The sequence below is a fragment of the Somniosus microcephalus genome, chromosome 34, assembly GCF_052327205.1.
Source record: "Somniosus microcephalus isolate GS21.2 chromosome 34, FLI_Smic_1.0, whole genome shotgun sequence".
Classification (NCBI taxonomy): domain Eukaryota; kingdom Metazoa; phylum Chordata; class Chondrichthyes; order Squaliformes; family Somniosidae; genus Somniosus; species Somniosus microcephalus.
Genome location: NC_141020.1, coordinates 9,302,486 through 9,329,996, shown reverse-complemented (window position 1 = coordinate 9,329,996; position 27,511 = coordinate 9,302,486). Strand labels below are relative to the sequence as shown.

Genomic DNA, 27,511 nt, shown 5'->3' with positions numbered 1-27,511 from the left:
CAGACACTCGGGGGCGTGCCGCCTCTCCCTCTGCATCAGGTGGATGAGTGAAACTTGCCTTGCCACAGGTTTTTTTTTACACCGTCCAGGACGGCAAGGGGCTGAAGAAATGGGCAACAAGGCACCGACTGGCGATTTTGAGTGGGTTTATACGGAGCAGCCCCATACCAACAGGAGGAAGGAAATTCTAGGTAAATTTAAAAAAAGCTTACAGCCCCAAGTTTCTCAAACTTTTAAAAAAGTTTTGTACAAAATGTGTTAACTCGGATCTTACTGCTTGAGCAGCGTTTAGTAGAATAATATTTTAGTGGAATAATATTTATTGGAATAATGTTTATGTCCACATATTTTTCAAATGTTAATTTCACCTCCGCAACACTTGCTGTGGTACGTTTTTGAGTTAGAGGTTTTGCTACTTTGAGTAATCAGAGCCCATTTATGTGTTGCGATTGGGTTTAATTTAGAATTTGCAGGGATTAGAATTTGCAGGGATTAGAAAGAAACTTTCTCAAAACAAAGCTGCAGTTTGTGAATCGCTGACCAGGATGTGTTTTTTTTTCTCTTTTGAGTTGAAATGAGGGTCTCTTAAAGGCGAATCCCGCCCCCCTGGAGCTCGTGCGCCGACAGATGAAAAAAACCCACAGCGCCTTTAATGGATAAACCCGAGGGGGTTGGGAGTTTTGTTATCGGAAATTATCGTGCTTTCCTTTATGAATGAGGGGATGTGTCAGGGGTGGGGGGAAATTTGCCAGTTACCCAATCAAGAGGCGAGGCCACGTGTGTCATTGGTCAATTGGGGGTCTTTGGGTCCGGGTAGGAATGAGGGGGTCAGGAAATTTGTAAAAAAAAAATAACTCCTTTTACAAATTGTTTCACTTATTTCCATGCCCCGGCGGAGACATTGAGGAAGATGTGAATGATCTGGCGTCTCTCTGAATTACCTTTCTTGGAAGTGCTGTTGTGTGGCAGCCCTTTTGTGCACAGCAAGATCCCGCAAGCAGATTTCCCTCCCCCCCCCTTTTCTCTCCATATGTGTGGTGTTGGTTGACACTGGTGGAACTCTCTGCTTTTCCAATAGTGCCCTGGGTTGAGGTGATCCAAAACTCGGCTGCCCGTGTCCTAACTCGCACCGAGTCCCGTTTGCCCATCACCCCCTGTGCTCGCTGACTCCCGGTTAAGCAGCGCCTCGATTTCAAAATTCTCATCCTTGTTTTCAAATCCCTCCGTGGCCTCCTCGCCCTCCCTATCTCTGTAATCTCCTCCAGCCCCACAACCCCCCGAGATATCTGCGCTCCTCTAATTCTGCCCTCTTGAGCATCCCTGATTATAATCGCTCCACCATTGGTGGCCGTGCCTTCTGTTGCCTGGGCCCTAAGCTCTGGAATTCCCTGCCTAAACCTCTCCGCCTCGCTACCTCTCCCTCCTCCTTTAAGACGCTCCTTAAAATCTACCTCTTTGAACAAGATTTTGGTCACCTGCCCTAATATCTCCTTATGTGGATCGGTGTCAAATTTATTGTCTTAAAATACTCCTATGAAGCACCTTGGGATATGTTACTATGTTAAGTGCACTATATAAATACAAGTTGTTGTTGGGTTCTTCAATGTCCACCTGAAGGTGTGGAGATAGGAGTCGCTCCCATCCGGCTCCACCGCTCTCTGACGTACTGCAAAGGAGATGGTTTCTGTTGAGAATTGTTGAGGCGGAATCACCCCTCTCTTCCCCGCCCCCCCCCCATCCCGTGCCAATATAAACAGACGGATTGGCCGAGACTCTCAGCTGGCCTGTGTGGGCCGTGTTTGCTGTTTGTGTCCAGACCTGTTGGTGGTTGCTCGGGTTTCAGTAAATTTCCATTGTTGGTAAAGAGATCAAAACTCATGCCGTCATTTGCCCTCCGACCTGGCTTTCGACGTGGCAAAGGTTGGCCAACATATCAATCGCTGGCACTTTACCATCCCCTTCCCTCTTGCATTTCTATAGCGCCTTTCACTAACCTCAGGTCATCCCAACGCGCGTTACGGCCAATGAGGTACTTTTTGAAGTGTAGTCACTGTTGTAACGTAGGCAGCGCAGCAGGCAAGTTGCGCACAGCAAGATCCCACAAACACCAATGTGATAATGACCAAATCATCTGTTTTAGTGATGTTGATTGAGGGGTAAATATTGTCCCCAGGACACTGGGGGAGAACTCCCCCGCTCAGTCCAGAACCAGGGGTCACAGTCTAAGGATAAGGGGTCGGCCATTTAGGACTGAGATGAGGAGGAATTTCTTCACCCAGAGAGTGGTGAACCTGTGGAATTCTCTACCACAGAAGGCAGTTGAGGCCAATTCATTAAATATATTCAAGAAGGAGTTGGATATATTTCTTAAGGCTAAAGGGATCAAGGGATATGGGGAGAAGGCAGGGACAGGGTACTGAATTTGGATGATCAGCCATGATCGCATTGAATGGCGGAGCAGGCTCGAGGGGCCGAATGGCCTACTCCTGCTCCTATCTTCTATGTATCTACGAATAGTGCCGTGCAATGTTCCCTCTAATTTTTTTTTTGGGTGCCCGGCCCATTCAAATTCCCCGCGCATGCGCGGTTTTTCCGTTGTAAAAGCGGAAAGCGGGACCTCCAGACCGCCACGCAGCCACACAGCTTAACGGGATCTTTTGCGTCCACCTGAGAGGCAAGCTACCTCTGTTTAACGTCTCATCTGAAAGACGGCACCTCCGACAGTGGCTCCCTCACTGGGAGCGTCAGCCTGGATTTTGCGCCCCAGTCTCTGGAGTGGGACTGTGAACTCTTAACATACGGAGAGTGCCTGTCTCCGTATTGCCAGAGTTTTTTTTGTGCTTGTATTTTTCTTGTTAATTGGAAACAGATTTGCAAATATACTCTCGTTCTGTCCTATTCAACAGTCATATCCACATCAAGCAGGATATTTGTACAAAGCTCTGAAGATAACACGATGCAACGAAGGTTCACCAGACTGGTTCCTGGGATGGGGGATTGTCCTATGAGGAGAGATTGAGTAGACTAGGCCTATATTCTCTGGAGTTTAGAAGAATGAGAGGCGACCTCATTGAAACATACACAATTCTTACAGGGCTCGACAGGGTAGATGCTGGGAGGATGTTTCCCCTGGCTGGGGAGTCTAGAACCAGGGGTCACAGTCTCAGAATAAGGGGTCGGCCATTTAGGACTGAGATGAGGAGAAGAAATGTCTTCACTCAGAGGGCGGTGAATCTTTGGATTTCTCTCCCCCAGGGGGCTGTGGAGGCTCAGTCGTCGAGTATATTCAAGACGGAGATCGCTAGATTTTTGAATATTAAGGGAATCAAGGGATATGGGGATAGTGCAGGAAAGTGGAGTTGAGGTCGAAGATCAGCCATGATCTTATTGAATGGCGGAGCAGGCTCGAAGGGCCGAATGGCCGACTCCTGCTCCTGTCTCTTATGTTCTTATGATGGAACACTAGCTGAAGCCCAATGTAGAGCAGACCAGAGAGGTGCCAGCTTTGATTTCTGTGGGCACTGATTAGCTGAGATGGGAGTGGGAAGCTACAATTGGGCCACAGGGAGGAGAATCAACCGCGGTTCCTGCTCTGGGGAGCTGTTCAACAACAACAACAACTTGCATTTATCTAGCGCCCTTACATAGGATTACACAGGATATACGGCACAGAAACAGGCCATTCGGCCCAACCAGACCATGCCGGTGTTTATGCTCCACTCGAGCCTCCTCCCGTCTTTCCTCATCTAAATCTATCAGCATAACGCTCTATTCCCTTCTCCCTCATGCTTGTCCAGCCTCCCCTTAAATGCATCGATACTATTCGCTTCAACCACTCCCTGTGGTAGCGAGTTCCACATTCTCGCCACTCTCTGGGTAAAGAAGTTTCTTCTGAATTCCTTATTGGATTTCTTGGTGACTATCTTATATCGATGGCCTCTAGTTATGCTCTTCCCCACAAGTGGAAACATTCTCTCTGTATCCACTCTATCAAAACCTTTCATGATTTTAAAGACCTCTATTAGGTCACCCCTCAGCCTTCTCTTTTCAAGAGAAGAGAGACCCAGCCTGTTTATCCTTTCCTGATATGTATACCCTCGCATTTCTGGTATCATCCTTGTAAATCTTCTCTGCACCCTCTCCAGTGCCTCTATATCCTTTTTATAATATGGCGACCAGAACTGTACGCAGTGTGTGGTCTAACCAAGGTTCGATACAGGTTTAGTATAACTTCCCTACTTTTCAATTCTACCCCTCTAGAAATAAACCCTAGTGCTTGGTTTGCTTTTTTATGGCCTTGCTAACCTGTGTCGCAACTTTTAGTGATTTGTGTATTTGTACTCCGAGATCCCTTTGTTCCCCTACCCCATTTAGATTCTTATTTTCCAAGTAATATGTGACCTCCCTATTTTTCTTACCAAAATGTACTACCTCACATTTATCTCTGTTGAACTTGATTTGCCAATTATTTGCCCATTCTGCAAGTTTATTAATGTCGCCCTGTAACATGTTGCAGTCCTCCTCAGTATTGACTATCCCCAATTTGGTGTCATCCGCAAATTTAGAAATTGTGTGTTTTTGATTCCAAAGTCTAAATCGTTAATATAAATTGTGAACAGCAGTGGTCCCAGCACTGATCCTTGTGGAACACCACTACCCACCTTCTGCCACTGTGAATAGCTACCCTTTACCCCTACTCTCTGCTTTCTGTCCTGAAGCCAGCTAGCTATCCATTCTGCTACTTGTCCCCTGGCTCCGCATTCTCTGACCTTGTTCATCAGTTTATTATGGGGTATCTTATCGAAGGCCTCTTGAAAATCTAGATAAATTACATCTACTGCATTACCCTTGTCTACTCTTTCTGTTACCTCTTCAAAAAAATCAATTAGGTTGGTCAAGCAAGACTTTCCCTTTTAAAATCCATGCTGACTATTTTTTTGGTTTCTAGATGTTCTTCTATTTTCTCCTTTAGTAGGGATTCCAATATTTATCCCTCAACCAACATCACTAAAACAGATTATCCGGTCATTATCACATTGCTGTTTGTGGGAGCTTGCTGTGCGCAAATTGGCTGCCGCGTTTCCTACATTACAACAGTGACTACACTTCAAATAGTACTTCATTGACTGTAAAGCACTTTGGGACATGCTGAGGGTGTGAAAGGCGCTAAAGAAATGCAAGCCTTTTTACCAACGTTTGTGGGTTGGTGCTGGGGGTGAGGACCCTTGGTGTCACGGACGGTTCTTCTTTCACCAGATTCCTGGACCGTCGGAGCCTGCTCCACTTTACCAGCTTCCCAGCTTCCCTCTTTTGGCTCTTCTCAAACGGTGTCTCGTATGGTTTTTTTTTAACGTTTCTCTCATTGTGCCTCCTGCGGTCAGTTCTGCCCTTTAACCATTTCCTGATCCCTTGGCACTTTTCAGCTCATTCCAGGTCCCTTCCCGTCTGCTTGTGTTTCTTTCGCCTTTCCCTGGTGCTATTCGACAACAATAACTTGCATTCCTGTAGCGCCTTTTAATGTCGTAAAGCGTCCCAAAGCGTTTCATGGGGGCGATAACACACGAACATCGGCTCCTAGCCAAAGATGGGGATATTGGGACAGGTGACTAAATGGTTGGCCAAAGAGGTCGGTTTTAAGGAGCATCTTAAAGGAGGAGAGCGAGGCGGAGAGGTTTAGGGAGGGAATTCCAGAGCTTAGGGTCCCAGGCAGCTGAAGGCACAGCTGCCAATGGTGGAGTGATTAAAATCGGGGAGACGGGCAAGTGGCCCAAATTGGAGGAGCGCGGAGATCTCGGAGGGTTGTAGGGCTGGAGGAGGTTACAGGGATGGGGGCGGGCGAGGCTACGGAGGGATTTAAACTTGAGGCGTTGGCAGCCTAGGAGCAAATGTAGGTCAGAGTCAGCGGCGCTCCCGTTAGCTCAGGTTCACCTGTGATGTCTTTCAGTTCTGCGGGAAGGGTTTAAGTCTGGAACGTCAACTGATTAGAGTTTTCTTGACGAATGCGGCCGGACCGGTTGAGTGTCTCCAACGTCTTTCGGTTGTTTGCAACTGGGAATGAGCAGCAAAATGTGACCTTGACCAGCATTGCCCACCTCCCACCAACAAGAACCTCAGCCCCCGTTGAAGGGATAGGAACGTGAGCCTGCGGGAGGGGGAGGGGGGGAGGGGCGGCATTAATCTGGGGGGAGGGAAGAAAATTTGGGGGCAATTACGAAAGAATCCTTTTCCTTTTGTGAGGGGGCGTGCGACGCAGTGAATGGGCCGATTGCATGGCCCTGGTGTCGCTTTACCTGCAGTAGCATAACGCGGGAAACCTGATCCTCGCACCCCAGGCGGGCGGGGGGAGGAGGAGGCATCTGAGGGTGTAGTTACCAGGGAACCAGAGAGCAGAGAGCAGAAAGCAGCTCACACAATGTAGTCAAGACAAAGCCCACGCTGCATTATGCTCATTCTACACTAGATCGTGCCAACTCTGATTGGACATAGTCCAGGAGGTCTCATCACATGACCTCCTTCCTCCAACCGCTCCCCGCCATTGGTCACACAACATGTCCACCCTCGGCTCGCCTTCCCAACCCAATCGGAAAGCAAAGGCTCTTCATTCCCCAATTGGATGTTTCTTGACTCTGTCAGTCAAGCAGCCTTTTTTCCCCCATCCCCAATATTTTTCTAATTAATAAACAAACGTATTTAAAAGTTTTAAATTCGCTTTTTTAATTTTAATGCCCCCGTGACCTTTTTCCTGGGTTGCTCGCAGCCGAGTCCAGAAGGAACAGCGAGAGGCAAAATCCACTTCATGGCACAGTTTTAAAGAGTGTGCAGGGACAGAGGGACCTGGGAGTTAATGTGCATCGGCCCCTGAAGGTGGCAGGACATATTGAGAGAGTGGTTAGCAAAGCATATGGGATCTTGGGCTTCATAAATAGAGGTATTGAGTACAAATGTAGAGAAGTTATGCTGAACCTTTATAAAGCGCTGGTTTGGCCACAACTGGAGTATTGCGTCCAGTTCTGGTCACCACACTTTAGGAAGGATGTGTAGGCCCTTGAGCGGGTGCAGAGGAGATTTCCCAGAATGGTTCCGGGATGGGGGATCTTAGTTACAAGGACAGGTTGGAGAAGCTGGATTTGTTTTCATTAGAGCAAAGGAGGTTGAGGGGTGATTTGATAGAGGTGTACAAGATTATGACGGGTTTGGATAGGCTAGACAGGGAAAGGCTGTTCCCACTAGTTGATGGTACAAGGACTAGGGGACACAGATTTAAGGTTTTGGGCAAGAGATACAGGGGGGACGTGAGAAAAAACTTTTTTACGCAGCGAGTGGTGAGGACCTGGAACTCGCTGCCGACGGAAGTGGTGGAAGCGGAGACACTCAATGTTTTCAAGGGGAGACTGGATAGGCACTTGAGGGAAATAAACTTGCAGAGCTACGGGGATAGAGCGGGGGAATGGGACTGACTGGATTGTTCTACAGAGAGCTGGCACGGACTCAATGGGCCGAATGTGTCGTTATGACTCTATGGCAATTCTGGAGGGGTTGGTAACCAGTGTTCCCGTTAAGCCGCGCAGCGGTCTGGTGGTCCCGCACAGGCCTGAAAATTTGAATGGGGCCGGGCGCCCAAAAAGAAAATCAGAGGGAGCATTATTGGTGACCCTATTCTACTTCTACACCCATCGGGCTAATTCACTCTCCGCTGTCCGCCGTGGTTCAGCTGGCAGCCCTCCTGTATCTCGAGTCAGAAAGTCGAGGGTTTCGATTCTCGCTCCCGAGACTTGAGCACGTGGTGACACTCCGGCGCCTTGCCGTAAGGAAGGCACCGTCCTCCGGGTGAGACGTCTAGCGGAAATTTTCCAAGGCGTTGCACGTGTTATTTGAAAGCAAGCGCTGTTGCATTTATATAAAAAATGGAAGCACTCAGCAGGTCAGGCGGTGAGAGAAACAAGAGTCAAACATCTCAACGAGTCATAGGATCATAGAATAATACAGCGCAGGAGGAGGCCATTCAGCCCATTGAGTCTGCGCCGGCTCTTTCGAAGAGCAATCCAGTTAGTCCCGCACCCCCGCTCTTTGCCCGTATCCCTGCAATTTTTTCTCCAAGTATTTATCCAATTCTATTTTGAAGGCTACTATTGAATCTGCCTTCACTGCCCTATCAGGCAGCGCGTTCCAAACCCTAACCACTCGCTGCGTGAATAAGCTTTTCCTCCTCTCGCCGCTGGCTCTTTCTGCCGGTCACCTTTAACCTGCGTCCTCTGGTTATGGGGTCGTTGGCCTGCCGTTAGTACTGGAAGAAGTTAGAGATTGAACAGTTCATAAGCAAGTACGGAGCCAGGGGGAGGCGGGTAAGGGGAAGAACAGAAGGGGAAAAGGGTCTGCGATCGGGGTGGAAGGCAGGAGAGATTAAATGCCAAAAGGGATGATGGTGCCAGGCAAAAGGGGGCGGTAATGGGACGAGTAAAGGAAAAAAAGATGGGTCTAGAGGAGGTGTAAATGGTAACGGCAGAGTCAGCACCTGCTGTCTGAAAATTATATTTTTATACAACTCCTTCCTAATCCTTGGTGCGTATCAACGCTTCACCTAGAGTGGGTTATTTTGAAGGGCAGTGTACATTGTAAGCAAATTGCTGCTATCGGTGCCCTGGCTGAGCCAGGAGCAAAAGAACATTTAGGATGACGAGTAGGCGGTTCAGCCCCTCGCGCCCGCGCTGTGAAAGCTGCTGGAAAATGCATGTTCTTTATCCGGACAGTAACAGATGGCAGAAACCCCAGGTTTCCACTGGTTACACCAGTGCTATCCGGGTTACTGCTTAGACATGTCCAGCCAGCCATTAGAATCATTGAACGGTTACAGCACAGCGGGAGGTCATTCGGCCCGTCGAGCCCGTGCCGGCTCTCTGCAGGGGCACTTCAGCTAGTCCCACTACCCCCCGCCCTTTCCCCGTAGCCCTGCAAAATGTTTTTTCCTTCAGCTGGTTTTCCAACTCCCTTTTGAAAGCCATGATTGAATCTGCCGCCACCACCCTCTCAGGCAGTGCATTCCAGATCCTAACCACTCGCTGCGTAATAAAAGTTTTTCCTCATGTCGCCTTTGGTTCTTCTGCCAGTCGCCTTAAATCTGTGTCCTCTGGTTCTCGGCCCTTCCACCAATGGGAACAGTTTCTCTCTATCTACTCTGTCCAGATCCCTCATGATTTTGAACACCTCTATCAAATCTCCTCTCAACCTTCTCTTGCTCCAAGGAGAACAACCCCAGCTTCTCCAGTCTATCCATGTAACTGAAGTCCCTCATCCCTGGAACCTAAAAAAGGTTCATCAGAAACCTACCCAAATACAGGCTAATCTATTCTAAAGACCAGTCTGCATCTCCATGATGGCTCAATGCTTTGTCTCATATTTAATTACAGAGAAGGTGCTAAGTTAACCGATTTCTTAGCATCCCTAAAGTCAGTGGATGCTGGGGGACAATCGGAACGTTCAGGTCCGAGATCGATAGATTTTTTTCTTGGGTAGGGGTTTCGAGGGATGTGGAGCAAAGGCCGGTGAATGGAGTTGAGGTTCAGGTCAGCCGTGGTCTAATTGAATGGCGGAGCAGGCCCGAGGGGCTGAATTGTCTAAAGAGAGAGCAAGACTTGCATTTCTATAGCGCCTTTCACAACCTCAGGACGTCCCGCATCGCTTTACAGTCAATGAACTACTTTTTGAAGTGTAGTCACTGTTGTAATGTAGGAAATGCAGCAGCCAATTAGCGCACAGCAAGCTCCCACAAACAGCAATGTGATAATGACCCAGATCATCAGTTTATTAGCGGTGCTGGTTGAGGGATAAATATTGGGCCAGCACACCAGGGGAGAACTCCCTCCTGCTCTTCTTCGAAATAGTGGTTGCGGGACCTTCCACCTGAGAGAGCAGAAGGTTTAACGTCTCATCCGAAAGACGGCACCTCCGACAGCACCGCGCTCCCCCAGCACCACGCTGGGAGATTCAGCTGACTCCTGTTCCTGTTCACGTTCGCAATTGTGTCCACAAGAGGCCACGAGAAGGCTGTGGTGGGAAATGAAAACCATTCCGAGCTGCTGCAGTACAGAGACTTCCCCTGGGGTTGAGGCAAAGCTCGGACCTCAGCTCACCTGTGCTCTACCACTCTCCCGTGTCACGACGAGCATGAAGCAAATTTACAGATATTACAGTGGATTTAAGTTCACTGGGGGGGGGGGGGGGGAAACCAGAGGTGATCTGGTCATTATCACCTTCCTGTTTGCGGGAGCTTGCTGTGCGCAAATTGGCTGCTGCGTTTCCTATATCACAGCAGCGACTACACTTCAGAAAAGTACTTCATTGTACGGTGGTCGTGAAAGGCGCTATAGAAATGCAAGTTTTTCTTTACCTTCTTGAGTCCTGATGATCGGAGCGAAGGAAGCCGGAGGGTGGAATGTGCCAAAGAACTGAGGCGACGGCCTTCCCGCTCTTTGGGGGGGGGGGGGGGCGGAGAAGTGGTTGATGTAACACTGAAAGGGTTAAACTGCATCTTGGTTTTGTCCCCATACTAATTGTTACAGGTGGTTAAACGCCTGGCAACCTGTCCTGATGTGACTCACGCGCTGTACTTGCTTGACTGGTTGTCTTGTGCTTTGAATGTAAAGAGCCGACCGTCGTCTGTGCCTCTCCGCTGCAATGGCAGTGGCCAAACCTGTCTTGCAACTGAAGGGGCCGGCCCCATTTTAAACTGCATTCCTAGTGAGTGTGCTCACACAGTAGGTCTGCATGTGACTCCTGATGTATAAATGTTCCAAAAGGACATTGCGATGGTGTAATTTGGGTAACCTAATAACCCCAAATAACAACAGAAAATGCTGGAAAAACTCAGCAAGTCAGGCAACATCCGTGGAGAGAAATTTGAGTTGACGTTTCGGGTTTGACCCTTCTTCAAAACTGGAGAGAAAAGGAACTAGATCGAAGGCAGGGCTGCGATCGGACAAAAGAATAAAAGAACCAAAAGAAGTAAAAGAGATTAGAAGCTAGACGAGATGGTAATAGGCTGTGATTAGGTGTAAAGTGTACTGGCAGGGCAAAAAATAGCTGCCAGGTGTGAGAGAGAAACAAAAGGAAAGGGGGGGGGGGGGGGAAAGGAAAGGAGTGGAAAAATATAAGTGAAAATGAAATAGTGGCCGAGGTTATGATCTGAAATTGTTGAACTCGATATTGAGACCGGAAGGCTGCAGAGTGCCTAATCGGAAGATGAGGTGCTGTTCCTCGATAACCCCACCCCCCCCCGCCCTCCGCCCGCCCTCCCTCCTGAGTACAAAGTGATATGGTTCAATAAATTCTCATACTTCTTTTCAAATCCCTCCACGGCCTCGCCCCTCCCTATCTCCGTAACCTCCTCCAGCCCCACAACCCTCCGAGATCTCTGCGCTCCTCCAATTGGAAGTAAGGCAGAGACAAATTTAGGACTGAATGGAATCAGAAGTAGGTGGGACTCCTTTCACTGCTCATAAGAACATAAGAATTAGGAGCAGGAGTCGGCCATTCGGCCCCTCGAGCCTGCTCCACCATTCAATAAGATCGTGGCTGACCTTCAACCTCAACTCTACTTTCCCGCCCAATCTCCATATCCCTTGATTCCCAGAGAGTCCAAAAATCTATCGATCTCAGCCTTGAATATACTCAAATACTCAGCCCTCTGGGGCAGAGAATTCCAAAGATTCACCGCCCTCTGAGTGAAGAAATTCCTCCTCATCTCAGTATTAAATGGCCGACCCCTTATCCTGAAACTGTGACCCCTGGTTCTAGACACTCCAGTCAGGGGGAAACAACCTCTCAGCATCTACCCTGTCAATCCCCCTCAGAATCTTGTGTTTCAATGAGATCACCTCTCATTCTTCTAAACTCCAGAGAGTATCGGCCCAATCTACACAATCTCTCCTCATAGGACAGATAATGTCAGAGATTCTATCCAAAACAACATTTATATAACAATTTTGACATAGTAAAATGTCCCATGGCACTTCACAGGAGCGCGATCAGACAGAAGTTTGACACTAAGGCACATGAGATATTAGGACCGGTGACGGTAGGTTTTAAGGAGCATCTTAAAAGAGGAGAGGTTTAGGGAGGGAATTCCAGAGCTTAGGGTCCAGACAGCTGAAGGCACAGCTGCCAATGGTGGAGTGATTAAAATCGGGGAGACGGGCAAGTGGCCCAAATTGGAGGAGCGCGGAGATCTCGGAGGGTTGTAGGGCTGGAGGAGGTTACAGGGATGGGGGCGGGCGAGGCTACGGAGGGATTTAAACTTGAGGCGTTGGCAGCCTAGGAGCAAATGTAGGTCAGAGTCAGCGGCGCTCCCGTTAGCTCAGGTTCACCTGTGATGTCTTTCAGTTCTGCGGGAAGGGTTTAAGTCTGGAACGTCAACTGATTAGAGTTTTCTTGACGAATGCGGCCGGACCGGTTGAGTGTCTCCAACGTCTTTCGGTTGTTTGCAACTGGGAATGAGCAGCAAAATGTGACCTTGACCAGCATTGCCCACCTCCCACCAACAAGAACCTCAGCCCCCGTTGAAGGGATAGGAACGTGAGCCTGCGGGAGGGGGGGCATTAATCTGGGGGGAGGGAAGAAAATTTGGGGGCAATTACGAAAGAATCCTTTTCCTTTTGTGAGGGGGCGTGCGACGCAGTGAATGGGCCGATTGCATGGCCCTGGTGTCGCTTTACCTGCAGTAGCATAACGCGGGAAACCTGATCCTCGCACCCCAGGCGGGCGGGGGGAGGAGGAGGCATCTGAGGGTGTAGTTACCAGGGAACCAGAGAGCAGAGAGCAGAAAGCAGCTCACACAATGTAGTCAAGACAAAGCCCACGCTGCATTATGCTCATTCTACACTAGATCGTGCCAACTCTGATTGGACATAGTCCAGGAGGTCTCATCACATGACCTCCTTCCTCCAACCGCTCCCCGCCATTGGTCACACAACACGTCCACCCTCGGCTCGCCTTCCCAACCCAATCGGAAAGCAAAGGCTCTTCATTCCCCAATTGGATGTTTCTTGACTCTGTCAGTCAAGCAGCCTTTTTTTCCCCCATCCCCAATATTTTTCTAATTAATAAACAAACGTATTTAAAAGTTTTAAATTCGCTTTTTTAATTTTAATGCCCCCGTGACCTTTTTCCTGGGTTGCTCGCAGCCGAGTCCAGAAGGAACAGGGAGAGGCAAAATCCACTTCATGGCACAGTTTTAAAGAGTGTGCAGGGACAGAGGGACCTGGGAGTTAATGTGCATCGGCCCCTGAAGGTGGCAGGACATATTGAGAGAGTGGTTAACAAAGCATATGGGATCTTGGGCTTCATAAATAGAGGTATTGAGTACAAAAGTAGAGAAGTTATGCTGAACCTTTATAAAGCGCTGGTTTGGCCACAACTGGAGTATTGCGTCCAGTTCTGGTCACCACACTTTAGGAAGGATGTGTAGGCCCTTGAGCGGGTGCAGAGGAGATTTCCCAGAATGGTTCCGGGGATGGGGGATCTTAGTTACAAGGACAGGTTGGAGAAGCTGGATTTGTTTTCATTAGAGCAAAGGAGGTTGAGGGGTGATTTGATAGAGGTGTACAAGATTATGGCAGGTTTGGATAGGCTAGACAGGAAAAGGCTGTTCCCACTAGTTGATGGTACAAGGACTAGGGGACACAGATTTAAGGTTTTGGGCAAGAGATACAGGGGGTGGTGTGAGGAAAAACTTTTTTACGCAGCGAGTGGTGAGGACCTGGAACTCGCTGCCGACGGAAGTGGTGGAAGCGGAGACACTCAATGTTTTCAAGGGGAGACTGGATAGGCACTTGAGGGAAATAAACTTGCAGAGCTACGGGGATAGAGCGGGGGAATGGGACTGACTGGATTGTTCTACAGAGAGCCGGCACGGACTCAATGGGCCGAATGTGTCGTTATGACTCTATGGCAATTCTGGAGGGGTTGGTAACCAGTGTTCCCGTTAAGCCGCGCAGCGGTCTGGTGGTCCCGCACAGGCCTGAAAATTTGAATGGGGCCGGGCGCCCAAAAAGAAAATCAGAGGGAGCATTATTGGTGACCCTATTCTACTTCTACACCCATCGGGCTAATTCACTCTCCGCTGTCCGCCGTGGTTCAGCTGGCAGCCCTCCTGTATCTCGAGTCAGACAGTCGAGGGTTTCGATTCTCGCTCCCGAGACTTGAGCACGTGGTGACACTCCGGCGCCTTGCCGTAAGGAAGGCGCCGTCCTCCGGGTGAGACGTCTAGCGGAAACTTTCCAAGGATTTGCACGTGTAATTTGAAAGCAAGCGCTGTTGCATTTATATAAAAAATGGAAGCACTCAGCAGGTCAGGCGGCGAGAGAAACAAGAGTCAAACATCTCAACGAGTCATAGGATCATAGAATAGTACAGCGCAGGAGGAGGCCATTCAGCCCATTGAGTCTGCGCCGGCTCTTTCGAAGAGCAATCCAGTTAGTCCCGCACCCCCGCTCTTTGCCCGTATCCCTGCAATTTTTTCTCCAAGTATTTATCCAATTCTATTTTGAAGGCTACTATTGAATCTGCCTTCACCGCCCTATCAGGCAGCGCGTTCCAAACCCTAACCACTCGCTGCGTGAATAAGCTTTTCCTCCTCTCGCCGCTGGCTCTTTCTGCCGGTCACCTTTAACCTGCGTCCTCTGGTTATGGGGTCGTTGGCCTGCCGTTAGTACTGGAAGAAGTTAGAGATTGAACAGTTCATAAGCAAGTACGGAGCCAGGGGGAGGCGAGTAAGGGGAAGAACAGAAGGGGAAAAGGGTCTGCGATCGGGGTGGAAGGCAGGAGAGATTAAATGCCAAAAGGGATGATGGTGCCAGGCAAAAGGGGGCGGTAATGGGACGAGTAAAGGAAAAAAAGATGGGTCTAGAGGAGGTGTAAATGGTAACGGCAGAGTCAGCACCTGCTGTCTGAAAATTATATTTTTATACAACTCCTTCCTAATCCTTGGTGCGTATCAACGCTTCACCTAGAGTGGGTTATTTTGAAGGGCAGTGTACATTGTAAGCAAATTGCTGCTATCGGTGCCCTGGCTGAGCCAGGAGCAAAAGAACATTTAGGATGACGAGTAGGCGGTTCAGCCCCTCGCGCCCGCGCTGTGAAAGCTGCTGGAAAATGCATGTTCTTTATCCGGACAGTAACAGATGGCAGAAACCCCAGGTTTCCACTGGTTACACCAGTGCTATCCGGGTTACTGCTTAGACATGTCCAGCCAGCCATTAGAATCATTGAACGGTTACAGCACAGCGGGAGGTCATTCGGCCCGTCGAGCCCGTGCCGGCTCTCTGCAGGGGCACTTCAGCTAGTCCCACTCCCCCCGCCCTTTCCCCGTAGCCCTGCAAAATGTTTTTTCCTTCAGCTGGTTATCCAACTCCCTTTTGAAAGCCATGATTGAATCTGCCGCCACCACCCTCTCAGGCAGTGCATTCCAGATCCTAACCACTCGCTGCGTAATAAAAGTTTTTCCTCATGTCGCCTTTGGTTCTTCTGCCAGTCGCCTTAAATCTGTGTCCTCTGGTTCTCGGCCCTTCCACCAATGGGAACAGTTTCTCTCTATCTACTCTGTCCAGACCCCTCATGATTTTGAACACCTCTATCAAATCTCCTCTCAACCTTCTCTTGCTCCAAGGAGAACAACCCCAGCTTCTCCAGTCTATCCATGTAACTGAAGTCCCTCATCCCTGGAACCTAAAAAAGGTTCATCAGAAACCTACCCAAATACAGGCTAATCTATTCTAAAGACCAGTCTGCATCTCCATGATTGCTCAATGCTTTGTCTCATATTTAATTACAGAGAAGGTGCTAAGTTAACCGATTTCTTAGCATCCCTAAAGTCAGTGGATGCTGGGGGACAATCGGAACGTTCAGGTCCGAGATCGATAGATTTTTTTCTTGGGTAGGGGTTTCGAGGGATGTGGAGCAAAGGCCGGTGAATGGAGTTGAGGTTCAGGTCAGCCGTGGTCTAATTGAATGGCGGAGCAGGCCCGAGGGGCTGAATTGTCTAAAGAGAGAGCAAGACTTGCATTTCTATAGCGCCTTTCACAACCTCAGGACGTCCCGCATCGCTTTACAGTCAATGAACTACTTTTTGAAGTGTAGTCACTGTTGTAATGTAGGAAACGCAGCAGCCAATTAGCGCACAGCAAGCTCCCACAAACAGCAATGTGATAATGACCCAGATCATCAGTTTATTAGCGGTGCTGGTTGAGGGATAAATATTGGGCCAGCACACCGGGGGAGAACTCCCTCCTGCTCTTCTTCGAAATAGTGGTTGCGGGACCTTCCACCTGAGAGAGCAGAAGGTTTAACGTCTCATCCGAAAGACGGCACCTCCGACAGCACCGCGCTCCCTCAGCACCACGCTGGGAGATTCAGCTGACTCCTGTTCCTGTTCACGTTCGCAATTGTGTCCACAAGAGGCCACGAGAAGGCTGTGGTGGGAAATGAAAACCATTCCGAGCTGCTGCAGTACAGAGACTTCCCCTGGGGTTGAGGCAAAGCTCGGACCTCAGCTCACCTGTGCTCTACCACTCTCCCGTGTCACGACGAGCATGAAGCAAATTTACAGATATTACAGTGGATTAAAGTTCACTGGGGGGGGGAAAACCAGAGGTGATCTGGTCATTATCACCTTCCTGTTTGCGGGAGCTTGCTGTGCGCAAATTGGCTGCTGCGTTTCCTATATCACAGCAGCGACTACACTTCAGAAAAGTACTTCATTGTACGGTGGTCGTGAAAGGCGCTATAGAAATGCAAGTTTTTCTTTACCTTCTTGAGTCCTGATGATCGGAGCGAAGGAAGCCGGAGGGTGGAATGTGCCAAAGAACTGAGGCGACGGCCTTCCCGCTCTTTGGGGGGGGGGGGGGGGCGGAGAAGTGGTTGATGTAACACTGAAAGGGTTAAACTGCATCTTGGTTTTGTCCCCATACTAATTGTTACAGGTGGTTAAACGCCTGGCAACCTGTCCTGATGTGACTCACGCGCTGTACTTGCTTGACTGGTTGTCTTGTGCTTTGAATGTAAAGAGCCGACTGTCGTCTGTGCCTCTCCGCTGCAATGGCAGTGGCCAAACCTGTCTTGCAACTGAAGGGGCCGGCCCCATTTTAAACTGCATTCCTAGTGAGTGTGCTCACACAGTAGGTCTGCATGTGACTCCTGATGTGTAAATGTTCCAAAAGGACATTGCCATGGTGTAATTTGGGTAACCTAATAACCCCACCCCCCCGCCCTCCGCCCGCCCTCCCTCCTGAGTACAAAGTGATATGGTTCAATAAATTCTCATACTTCTTTTCAAATCCCTCCACGGCCTCGCCCCTCCCTATCTCCGTAACCTCCTCCAGCCCCACAACCCTCCGAGATCTCTGCGCTCCTCCAATTGGAAGTAAGGCAGAGACAAATTTAGGACTGAATGGAATCAGAAGTAGGTGGGACTCCTTTCACTGCTCATAAGAACATAAGAATTAGGAGCAGGAGTCGGCCATTCGGCCCCTTGAGCCTGCTCCACCATTCAATAAGATCGTGGCTGACCTTCAACCTCAACTCCACTTTCCCGCCCAATCTCCATATCCCTTGATTCCCAGAGAGTCCAAAAATCTATTGATCTCAGCCTTGAATATACTCAAATACTCAGCCCTCTGGGGCAGAGAATTCCAAAGATTCACCGCCCTCTGAGTGAAGAAATTCCTCCTCATCTCAGTATTAAATGGCCGACCCCTTATCCTGAGACTGTGACCCCTGGTTCTAGACACTCCAGCCAGGGGGAAACAACCTCTCAGCATCTACCCTGTCAATCCCCTTCAGAATCTTGTATGTTTCAATGAGATCACCTCTCATTCTTCTAAACTCCAGAGAGTATCGGCCCAATCTACTCAATCTCTCATCATAGGACAGATAATGTCAGAGATTCTATCCAAAACAACATTTATATAACAATTTTGACATAGTAAAATGTCCCATGGCACTTCACAGGAGCACGATCAGACAGAAGTTTGACACTAAGGCACATGAGATATTAGGACCGGTGACGGTAGGTTTTAAGGAGCATTTTAAAAGAGGAGAGGTTTAGGGAGGGAATTCCAGAGCTTAGGGTCCAGACAGCTGAAGGCACGGCCGCCAATGGTGGAGCGATTAAAATCGGGGCTACGCATGAGGCCAGAATTTGAAGAGCGCAGAGATCTCGGGGGTGGGGGGGGGGAGTGGGTGTTGTAGGGCTGGAGGCGGCTACAGAGATAGGGAGGGGCGAGGAGGTCACGGAGGGATTTGAACATGAAAAGAGAATTTTAAAATCGAGGCGTTGCTGGGCCGGGAGCCAATGTAGGTCAGCGAGCACAGGGATGATGGGTGAACGGGACCTGGTGCGAGTTAGGACACGGGCAGCAACGTTTCGGATGAATGTTGGCCTGGAGTAAGGTCTTGGGGAGGGCGGTTTGTCCAGTCATTGCTTCGGTGGCCACCAGGACTGGGAAGCTGGGTCACGACGTGACCCAGGGTTACAGAGCACCCAATTGGTCAAAGTTTTGGGGTCGTGGGGAGAGAGAGAGAGGTCATGCATCAGGGTCCCTGCTAAAGGGAGAGACATCTTAACCTGATCTAGGAAACTGTCACAGGAAGGCACAGAGATCAATTGACAGTCATGGTGGAGCTGAATTAACATCAGAAGTGCAATCATTAACCCAAGGGATCTTTCTGCATGTTAATCGCACTCTTGTGCACATTGGGGCCAACTCTGACAGGGGTTCCTCCAGTGGCTGTGTGCACCATTTACAGGATGCATTGCAGCAACTCGCCAAGGCTACTTTGACAGCACTTCCCAAACTCGCAACCTCCACCACCTAGAAGGACAAGGGCAGCAGCAGGCGCATGGGAACACCACCACCTCCAAGTCACACACCCATCCTGACTTGGAAATACATCACCGTTCCTTCATCGGCTGCCCGTGTCCTAACTCGCAGCAAGTCCCGTTCGCCCATCACCCCCCTGTGCTCGCTGACCTACATTGGCTCCCGGTTAAGCAGCGCCTCGATTTCAAAATTCTCATCCTTGTTTTCAAATCCCTCCATGGCCTCCTCGCCCCTCCCTATCTCTGTAATTTCCTCCAGCCCACAACCCCCCGAGATATCTGCGCTCCTCTAATTCTGCCCTCTTGAGGATCCCCGATTATAATCGCTCCACCATTGGTGGCCGTGCCTTCTGCTGCCTGGGCCCTAAGCTCTGGAATTCCCTCCCTAAACCTCTCCGCCTCGCTACCTCTCTCTCCTCCTTTAAGACGCTCCTTAAAACCTACCTCTTTAACCAAGCTTTTGGTCACCTGCCCTAATTTCTCCTTATGTGGCTCGGTGTCAAATTTTTTGCCTTATAATACTCCTGTGAAGCACCTTGGGACGTTTTACTACGTTAAAGGCGCTATATAAATACAAGTTGTTGTTGGATCAAAATCCTGGAACTCCCTCCCTAACAGCACTGTGGGCGCACCTTCACTACACAGACTGCAGCGGCTCAAGAAGGCGGCTCACCACCACCTTCTCAAAGGCAACTAGGGTTGGGCAATAAATGCCGGCCTTGCCAGCGATGCCCATATCCTGTAAATGAATTTTTTAAAAAGGTTACATTTGTAAGTGAGTCATACAGATTAAACTCAACTTGGGCTTCTATACTGACTGGGTGCACCTCCGCTGGAATAACTAACGGTGACCTCAGTGCTCAAGGACTAGGGTAGAGGAAAAAGTCAACATGGGTTTCTTCTGATCACGAGCTACTGCACCCTGCCTCCCCCCTGGAAACTGTGCATGCATTTGTTGCGTTCTTGTATTGTTTATGGTATGTTGGCCTTCATTGCAAGAGGATTTGAGTACAGGAGCAAGGATGTCTTACTACAGTTATACGGGGCCTTGGTGAGACCACACCTGGAGTACTGTGTGCAGTTTTGGTCTCCTTACCTAAGAAAGGTTATACTTGCCATAGAGGGAGTGCAGCGAAGGTTCACCAGACTGATTCCTGGGATGGCAGGACTGTCGTATGAGGAGAGATTGGGTCGACTAGGCCTGTATTCACTCGAGTTTAGAAGAATGAGAGGGGATCTCATTGAAACGTATAAAATTCTGACCGGGCTAGACAGACTGGATGCAGGGAGGATGTTTCCCCTGGCTGGGGGGGGTCTAGAACGAGGGGTCACAGTCTCAGGATACAGGGGTAGGACATTTAGGACTGAGATGAGGAGAAATTTCTTCACTCAGAGGGTGGTGAACCTGTGGAATTCTCTACCACAGAAGGCTGTGGAGGCCAAGTCACTGAATATATTTAAGAAGGAGATCGATAGATTTCTCGACACAAAAGGCATCAAGGGGTATGGGGAGAGAGCGGGAATATGGTATTGAGATAGAGGATCAGCCACGATCATATTGAATGGTGGAGCAGGCTCGAAGGGCCGAATGGCCGACTCCTGCTCCTATTTGTTTATGTTTCTATGTTTAGTTGTGATGGTTAAATAGCCTATCAGCACTCTGCCTGTACTCATCCATGAAGAAAGGCCACTTGGATGAGATGAGAATATGGGGGGAGGGTACGCTGCACTGTCAGAGGTGCCGTCTTTTGGATGAGACGTTAAACCTCTCGGGTGGGCGTACAGGATCCCACGGCCGCTCCTTTGGAAGAAGAGCGGGGCAGTTCTCCCTGAGGCCAATATTTATCCCTTCAACCAACATCGCTATAAAATAGATGATCTGGTTATTTATTACATTGCTGTCTGTGGGAGCTGGCTGTGCACACCTTGGCTGCTGTGTTTCCTACATTGCATCAGTGACTAGACTTTTAGAAAGTGCTTCATTGGGTGTGAAGCGCTTTGGGATGTCCTGAGGTCGTGAACGGCGCTGGAGAAATGCTAGTTAATTAGTTAGTATGGAGTAATGTTATTTGTACATAAATCGGTATTTGGTTCCACTGGGTTGTATGGAAGTAGATATGTTATGAATACCACTACAAAAGCAAAATACTGTGGATGCTGGAAATCTGAAATAAAAACAGAAAATGCTGAAAAACAGAAAATTTAGAAGGAGATCGATAGATTTCTAGACACAAAAGACATCAAGGGGTATGGAGAGAGAGCGGGAATATGGTATTGAGATAGAGGATCAGCCACTGATCATATTGAATGGCGGAGCAGGCTCGAAGGGCCCAATGGCTGACTCCTGCTCCTATTTTTCTATGCTGGAAATACTCAGCAGGTCAGGCAGCATCTGCGGAGAGAGAAACAGAGTTAACGTTTCAGGTCGATGACCCTTTGTCAGAACTGGAAAAAGTTGGAGACGGTACAGGTTTTTAAGCGAGTGTAGGGGCAGGGAGAGGGGGGAGGGGAGGAAAGAACAAAAGGGAAGGTCTGTGATAGGATGGAAGGCAGGAGAGGTTAAATGACAAAAGGGATGGTGCGAGGCAAAAGGAGATGGTAATGGGACAAGTTAAGAAACAAAAGCTGGCTCTAGATGAAGTGTAAATGGCAGAATGATCGACAGCTGCCATGTGAGAGAGCTCCTACACTTGCTTTACAAACCTGTTCCATCTCCAACTTTTTCCAGTTTTGACGAAGGGTCATCGACCTGAAACGTTAACTCTGTTTCTCTCTCCGCAGATGCTGCCTGGCTTGCTGAGTATTTCCAGCGTTTTTCTGTTTTTATTTATGATCGGAATACCTCCCTTAGGCCTTCACGCTGCACGCTTGACTGTAATTTGTCGTTCTTCTCTCCTTTACAGCAAAGTACCCAGAGATTAAGTCTCTCATGACCCCGGATCCTCATTTAAAATGGATTGTAACCGTGATGGTTCTCGTTCAGTTTGTCTCTTGTTATCTGGTGAAGGACCTGTCCTGGAAGTGGCTGGTGTTCTGGGCCTATGCAGTCGGTGGTTGCATCAACCATTCCCTGACGCTCGCCATCCATGACATCTCCCACAACGTGGCGTTTGGCAACAAGGACGCCAAGTGGAACCGCTGGTTCGCCATCTTTGCCAACCTGCCCATCGGGATGCCTTACTCCGCCTCCTTCAAGAAGTACCACATAGACCACCACCGGTACCTGGGCGGGGATGGCCTGGACGTCGACGTGCCCACCCAGTTCGAGGCCCGCTTCTTCTGCACGCCCGCCCGCAAAATCCTCTGGCTCTTCCTGCAGCCGCTGCTCTACGTCCTGCGGCCGCTGTACCTCAACCCCAAGCCCGTCACGCAAATTGAGGTGGTCAACGCCGTGGTCCAGTTGGGTTGCGACCTGCTCATTTACTACGCGTGGGGCCCGAAACCCGTGTTCTACCTCTTGTCCGGTTCCATGTTGGGCATGGGCCTGCACCCAATCTCCGGTCACTTCATCGCCGAGCACTACATGTTCCAGCAGGGGTACGAGACCTACTCCTATTACGGACCCCTCAACTGGATAACCTTCAATGTCGGGTATCATATGGAGCATCACGACTTTCCCAGTATCCCCGGAAGCAAGCTGCCCCTGGTACCTGACTTTTCTCACGGACCTCTTCTCCCTTCTCTGTCTCTTGTGCTAGTTGTTCTCCTGCTAACGTTGCCTTTTTAAGACTAGTTGTTCTCCTGCTAATGTGCTAACGTTGCCTTTTTAAGACGTGAGCTTAAAATTAAAAAAAAAATCTCGTGTGTTGGGCCTGAAGCTGATGGGAAGCTCCCTCGATGATGGTTTGACAGGTAAATACGTGGTATCAAGGGATATGGGGAGAAGGCAGGGACAGGGTACTGAATTTGGATGATCAGCCATGATCTCATTGAACGGCAGAGCAGGCTCGAAGGGCTGAATGGCCTACTCCTGCTCCTATCTTCTATGTTTCTATGGTCCAATGGACCAGGGAGACGTACAGACCAGGACGGTCCCAGCTTTAAAGTTTGGTTCACACTGAATGAGATGATCTCGACTAAGGCAGCATTAGGGGTGTCCCAACAGGCTTTGGCACCCCTGGGCTAGATGGTGGCGATGGGTGGGTATCAATCCGATGGCAGTCCATCGACTCCTATGGGCTGGTATCTGGTGAGGAAGGGATCAGGCTCGGCTGCGATGATTGATGGCGTCAAACCAGCCTGTCAACACTCGCCATCTAGAATCACACGTTTAGGACTGAGCTGAGGAATTTCTTCACTCAGAGGGTTGTGAATCTTTGGAATTCTCTACCCCAGAGGGCTGTGGATGTTCAGTCATTGGGTATATTCAAGGCTGAGATCGATAGATTTTTGGACTCTAGGGTAGGGATATGGAGATTGGGCGGGAAAGTGTTGAGGTTGAAGGTCAGCTGTGATCTTGAATGGCGGAGCAGGCTCGAGGGGGGCCGTATGGCCTACTCCTGCTCCTATTTCTTATGCAAGGGCCACTTTTTTGGGGGGTGGAGGGGTTGAAGAGGTGTACTGGGGATCAAGTGTTCATAGAACCAAACCCCAGCGAAAAGCGGAGTGGAGCGGCAGATTGTAGCAGCGGAGGATCCGACGTTGAGGTGGGGCGGGGCGGGCGGGCAATCAATGTATGGCACGTCTAACGAGTGGAGTAATTGAGTGACCATTCCCATTTGTAACTCGCACTTTCTTTGCTTTAGGTGAAGAAGATGGCACCGGAGTTTTACGACAACTTGCCTCAACACAGCTCCTGGTCTCGAGTCCTGTGGGACTTTATATTCTGCAACTCCCTCGGGCCTTTCTCCCGGGTCAAGCGAGAGTATAAGCTGGTGAAGGAGCAGTGAGCTGCATCGTCCAGCTTCTCGCTGCTGGTTATTCCCCCGCAACCACCCCCCCCCCCCCTCAAAATACGGTAATAGCTTTAGTAAAATAATAGTAATTTAGTAAATCATTATTTATAATTATTTTCCGTATTCAGCAAGGGACGAACTGATTTCTCAAACCTAGCTCTGTGGCCATGGTTGGCTTTCGCCACGATACATTCCAATTTGTATTTCAGTTCAGCTCTGGGTGTTAACACCGATATTCCAGTACAGTATAATGGTGGGTGTGGAAAACATCATACACACCCAGCAATAAATCTAGATTGTGTCCTTCCAACTTAGAGTCTGGAGAAAGCATTTTGAGGTGTACAGCACTGGTGGGTACAGGTCTGTCACTGTATAACACTGGGGTACAGTACTGGTGGGTACAGGTCTGTCACTGTATAATACTGGGGTACAGTACTGGTGGGTACAGGTCTGTCACTGTATAATACTGGGGTACAGTACTGGTGGGTACAGGTCTGTCACTGTATAATACTGGGGTACAGTACTGTTGGGTACAGGTCTGTCACTGTTTAACACGGGTACAGTACAGGTGGGTACAGGTCTGTCACTAATACTGGGGTACAGGACTGGTGGGTACAGGTCTGTCACTAACACTGGGGTACAGTACTGGTGGGTACAGGTCTGTCACTGTATAACACTGGGGTACAGCACTGGTGGGTACAGGTCTGTCACTGTATAACACTGGGGTACAGTGGTGGTTACAGGTCTGTCACTGTAACACTGGGGTACAGTACTGGTGGTTATAGGTCTGTCACTGTATAACACTGGGGTACAGTACTGGTGGGTACAGGTCTGTCACTATAACACGGGTACAGTACTGGTGGGCACAGGTCTGTCACTGTATAACACTGGTACAGTACTGGTGGGGACAAGTCTGTCACTAACACGGGTACAGTACTGGTGGGTACAGGTCTGTCACTATAACACTGGGGTGCAGTACTGGTGGGTACAGGTCTGTCACTGCTGCTGGGAGCAACTTGATGGGATAGATCAAGAGGATCACATATTAAAGTACATTAGGTTGTTTTGATTATTGCTATTAAGGGTATCTCAGTCTTGCATCTACTGTGTGCCCATTGCACTTCAGCAAGAGCCAGTCATTTCGTGCTGCTTTTTCGGACCTTGGAAGTCCAGGAGTTGGGACATTTTGCAAGCAGCCCCCGGGGATTTGCTTCTTTACATTAGTTATCCACAGGGAATATCGGAGCAGTGTCCTTAAAGGGGCAGACCCACCTCGGCCGTTGAAGTATCACAACCCTGCTCCAGAATACTTGTGAGCAACGGCACAGGGTGTGAGTTAGTGAACTTTGTACATCCTGGTGATCCCTTCACCTGCAGGAGCTGGCGGGTGGCGGGGTGGTTAGACTCCAGCACCACTGAAGCAGGAAGCGATTGGCATGTGCTGATGTGCAATGGGGCACACATTAGACAGAAGAGTGATACTACTCCCACCCACTTTAGCAAACTGGCTTCCAGTTATACATGGTCTCTGGCCCGTCACACGTGTAGGGTATGTAGCTAGCAGACAAGGTGCCCTCTCTTGGCACAGGCTGGGCTTTCCTCAGCTGTCAAAGGGTTGAGTTTGGCTTTCTGTGAAGTGGGATATATTGGTCACAATTATCGATTTTCCCCCTGTGGTGATTATTCTTGTTTTGTAAGAAGTATTGTGATTGGTTGTTTGTTTCCTGCCTTGAGATATATGCTGTAAACTCATTGGTAGTTGATGTCATGTGATTTGTGGTGGCCATCTTAAATTCAGTTCTTTACAGCCTTGGTTGGGACTGGGTGTTGAAGATGTGCTGCTGGGTTTTTAAGGTTAATAAAGCCTAGATTTAGAAAGGCAAATCTACTCTTTATTTCAATTTATTAACCTTTTGTTAGAATGGAGCGATATCTTCAACCGGAACGATTTAATGCTGACCCTAATTCTGCAGGAGTGGATGATAAATGGAAACACTGGTATCGTACATTTAAAAACTTTTTGGGTGTGTTGGATCAAGAGTCTCTAAATAAGTTGAATATACTGATCAACTACATTGCTCCGGATGTGTATAAGTATATCGTGGACTGTGAAACTTACGAATTGGCTATTGCTACATTGGAAAAGATTTTTGTTAAACCAAAGAATGAGGTATTTGCACGTCATCTTCTATCTGCCCGTAGGCAGCAGGTGGGAGAATCTTTGGATGCTTATTTACAAGCACTTCGGCGCCTCGGTGCTAACTGTAATTATAAGGCCGTGTCGGCAGAAGAATATAAGGAAGAATCGGTACGGGATGCTTTTATTAATGGATTACTGTCTAGATCAATTCATCAGCGGTTATTAGAAAATAAGACTTTGGATCTCAAGAGTGCTTTTGAGCAAGCCTCTACATTGGATTTGGCTCAGAGAAGTTCGGATTCTTACGCTCTTTTTAATTGGCCTGCGACTGTGGTTTCGGCAGTTCTGGATGAAAAGGAATTATGTGGACTTAATAGGAGTGGTTTACCAGATTCTGAAACAGTTTCTACTTCGGCTGCTGTTGCCTCTAGGATTCAGAAGTGTTATTTTTGTGGGAACGCCCGGCACCCTCGTCTGAAGTGTCCTGCTCGGGAGGCTGTGTGTAGTAAATGCGGCAAGAGAGGTCATTATGCACGTGTTTGTAAATCAATTGCCTCCTTTGCGACTATTCAGCCTTTAGATAGGGCGTTTATTGCATCAGTTTCTGCTGCCTTTGCTCATGGCCTAAATAAAGCTATAGTTACGGCCCAAGTTAATGGGTTAGAAGTGAAGGCCCTTATAGATACGGGCAGTACCGAGAGTTTTATAAGTCTTCAGTTTGTGAAGGAGAAGCGTTTGAAAATTTCGCCTGTTACTTATCAGGTGTGTATGGCTCAGACGACTCTCACCTCACAAGTAGCTGGTTGTTGCCTTGTGAAATTAATTCTTCTAGGTAATACGTATACTGATATACGCCTATCTGTTTTGCCTAATCTCTGTGCGGATATTTTGATTGGTCATGATGTGCTTCAATTACACGAGTCTCTCAGTCTTTCTTTTGGAGGAACTAAGCCACCTTTATCTATTTGTGGATTAACTTCTTTATCCATTTCTCCATTATCACTTTTTTCCAATTTGATGCCGGATTGTAAGCCAATTGCTACCAAGTCAAGAAGGTATAGCAGTCAGGATGAAGAATTTATTAATTCTGAAGTTCAACGTCTTTTATTGGAAGGAATCATTGAACCTAGTTGTTCGCCCTGGCGGGCACAAGTAGTTGTCACCACTAACGAGAGACATAAGAAATGAATGGTGATAGACTACTCTCAAACTATTAATAGGTATACTCAATTAGATGCGTACCCTTTGCCTAAGATTGATGAGCTTATCAACAAAGTATCTCAGTATAAGGTTTTTAAGCACTATTGACCTAAAGAGTGCTTATCATCAGATTCCTATTGTTAAGAGGGATCAACCATATACGGCCTTTGAGGCTGGCAGAAAGCTGTATCAGTTTTGCCGAGTACCATTTGGTGTTACTAATGGTGTTGCCTGTTTTCAACGGGCAATGGATGCTTTTATAAGTGATAACTCTCTCTCTGACACCTTTTCATATTTAGATGACATCACGGTGTGTGGCAAATCAAGGGTGGAGCATGATTCTAATTTAGAAAGATTCCTTCAAGCTGCAGAAAAAGGTTGGTTTAACTTTCAATAAAGAGAAGTGTA

General features: G+C 48.6%; 1 protein-coding gene across 1 annotated transcript; it reads left to right on the top strand.

Moving 5' to 3' along the window:
- Nucleotides 1–27,463, top strand: LOC147096738 (sphingolipid delta(4)-desaturase/C4-monooxygenase DES2-like). The gene is made up of 3 exons (XM_085973353.1): nucleotides 1–191; nucleotides 21,772–22,514; nucleotides 23,614–27,463. Exons 1-3 carry the CDS (start codon nucleotides 44–46, stop codon nucleotides 23,755–23,757), a joined length of 1,035 nt encoding a protein of 344 aa, XP_085829479.1. The 5' UTR covers nucleotides 1–43; the 3' UTR covers nucleotides 23,758–27,463.
- The last annotated feature ends 48 nt before the right edge of the window (nucleotides 27,464–27,511 follow it).

Bases quoted from the DNA above. Each gene is read 5' to 3' on its own strand.
- LOC147096738 (XM_085973353.1), top strand. From the start codon at position 44: ATGAGTGAAACTTGCCTTGCCACAGGTTTTTTTTTACACCGTCCAGGA. The intron at 192-21,771 runs GTAAATTTAAAA...TCTCCTTTACAG, and splicing joins CAGGAGGAAGGAAATTCTAG to CAAAGTACCCAGAGATTAAG. The intron at 22,515-23,613 runs GTACCTGACTTT...TCTTTGCTTTAG, and splicing joins CCGGAAGCAAGCTGCCCCTG to GTGAAGAAGATGGCACCGGA.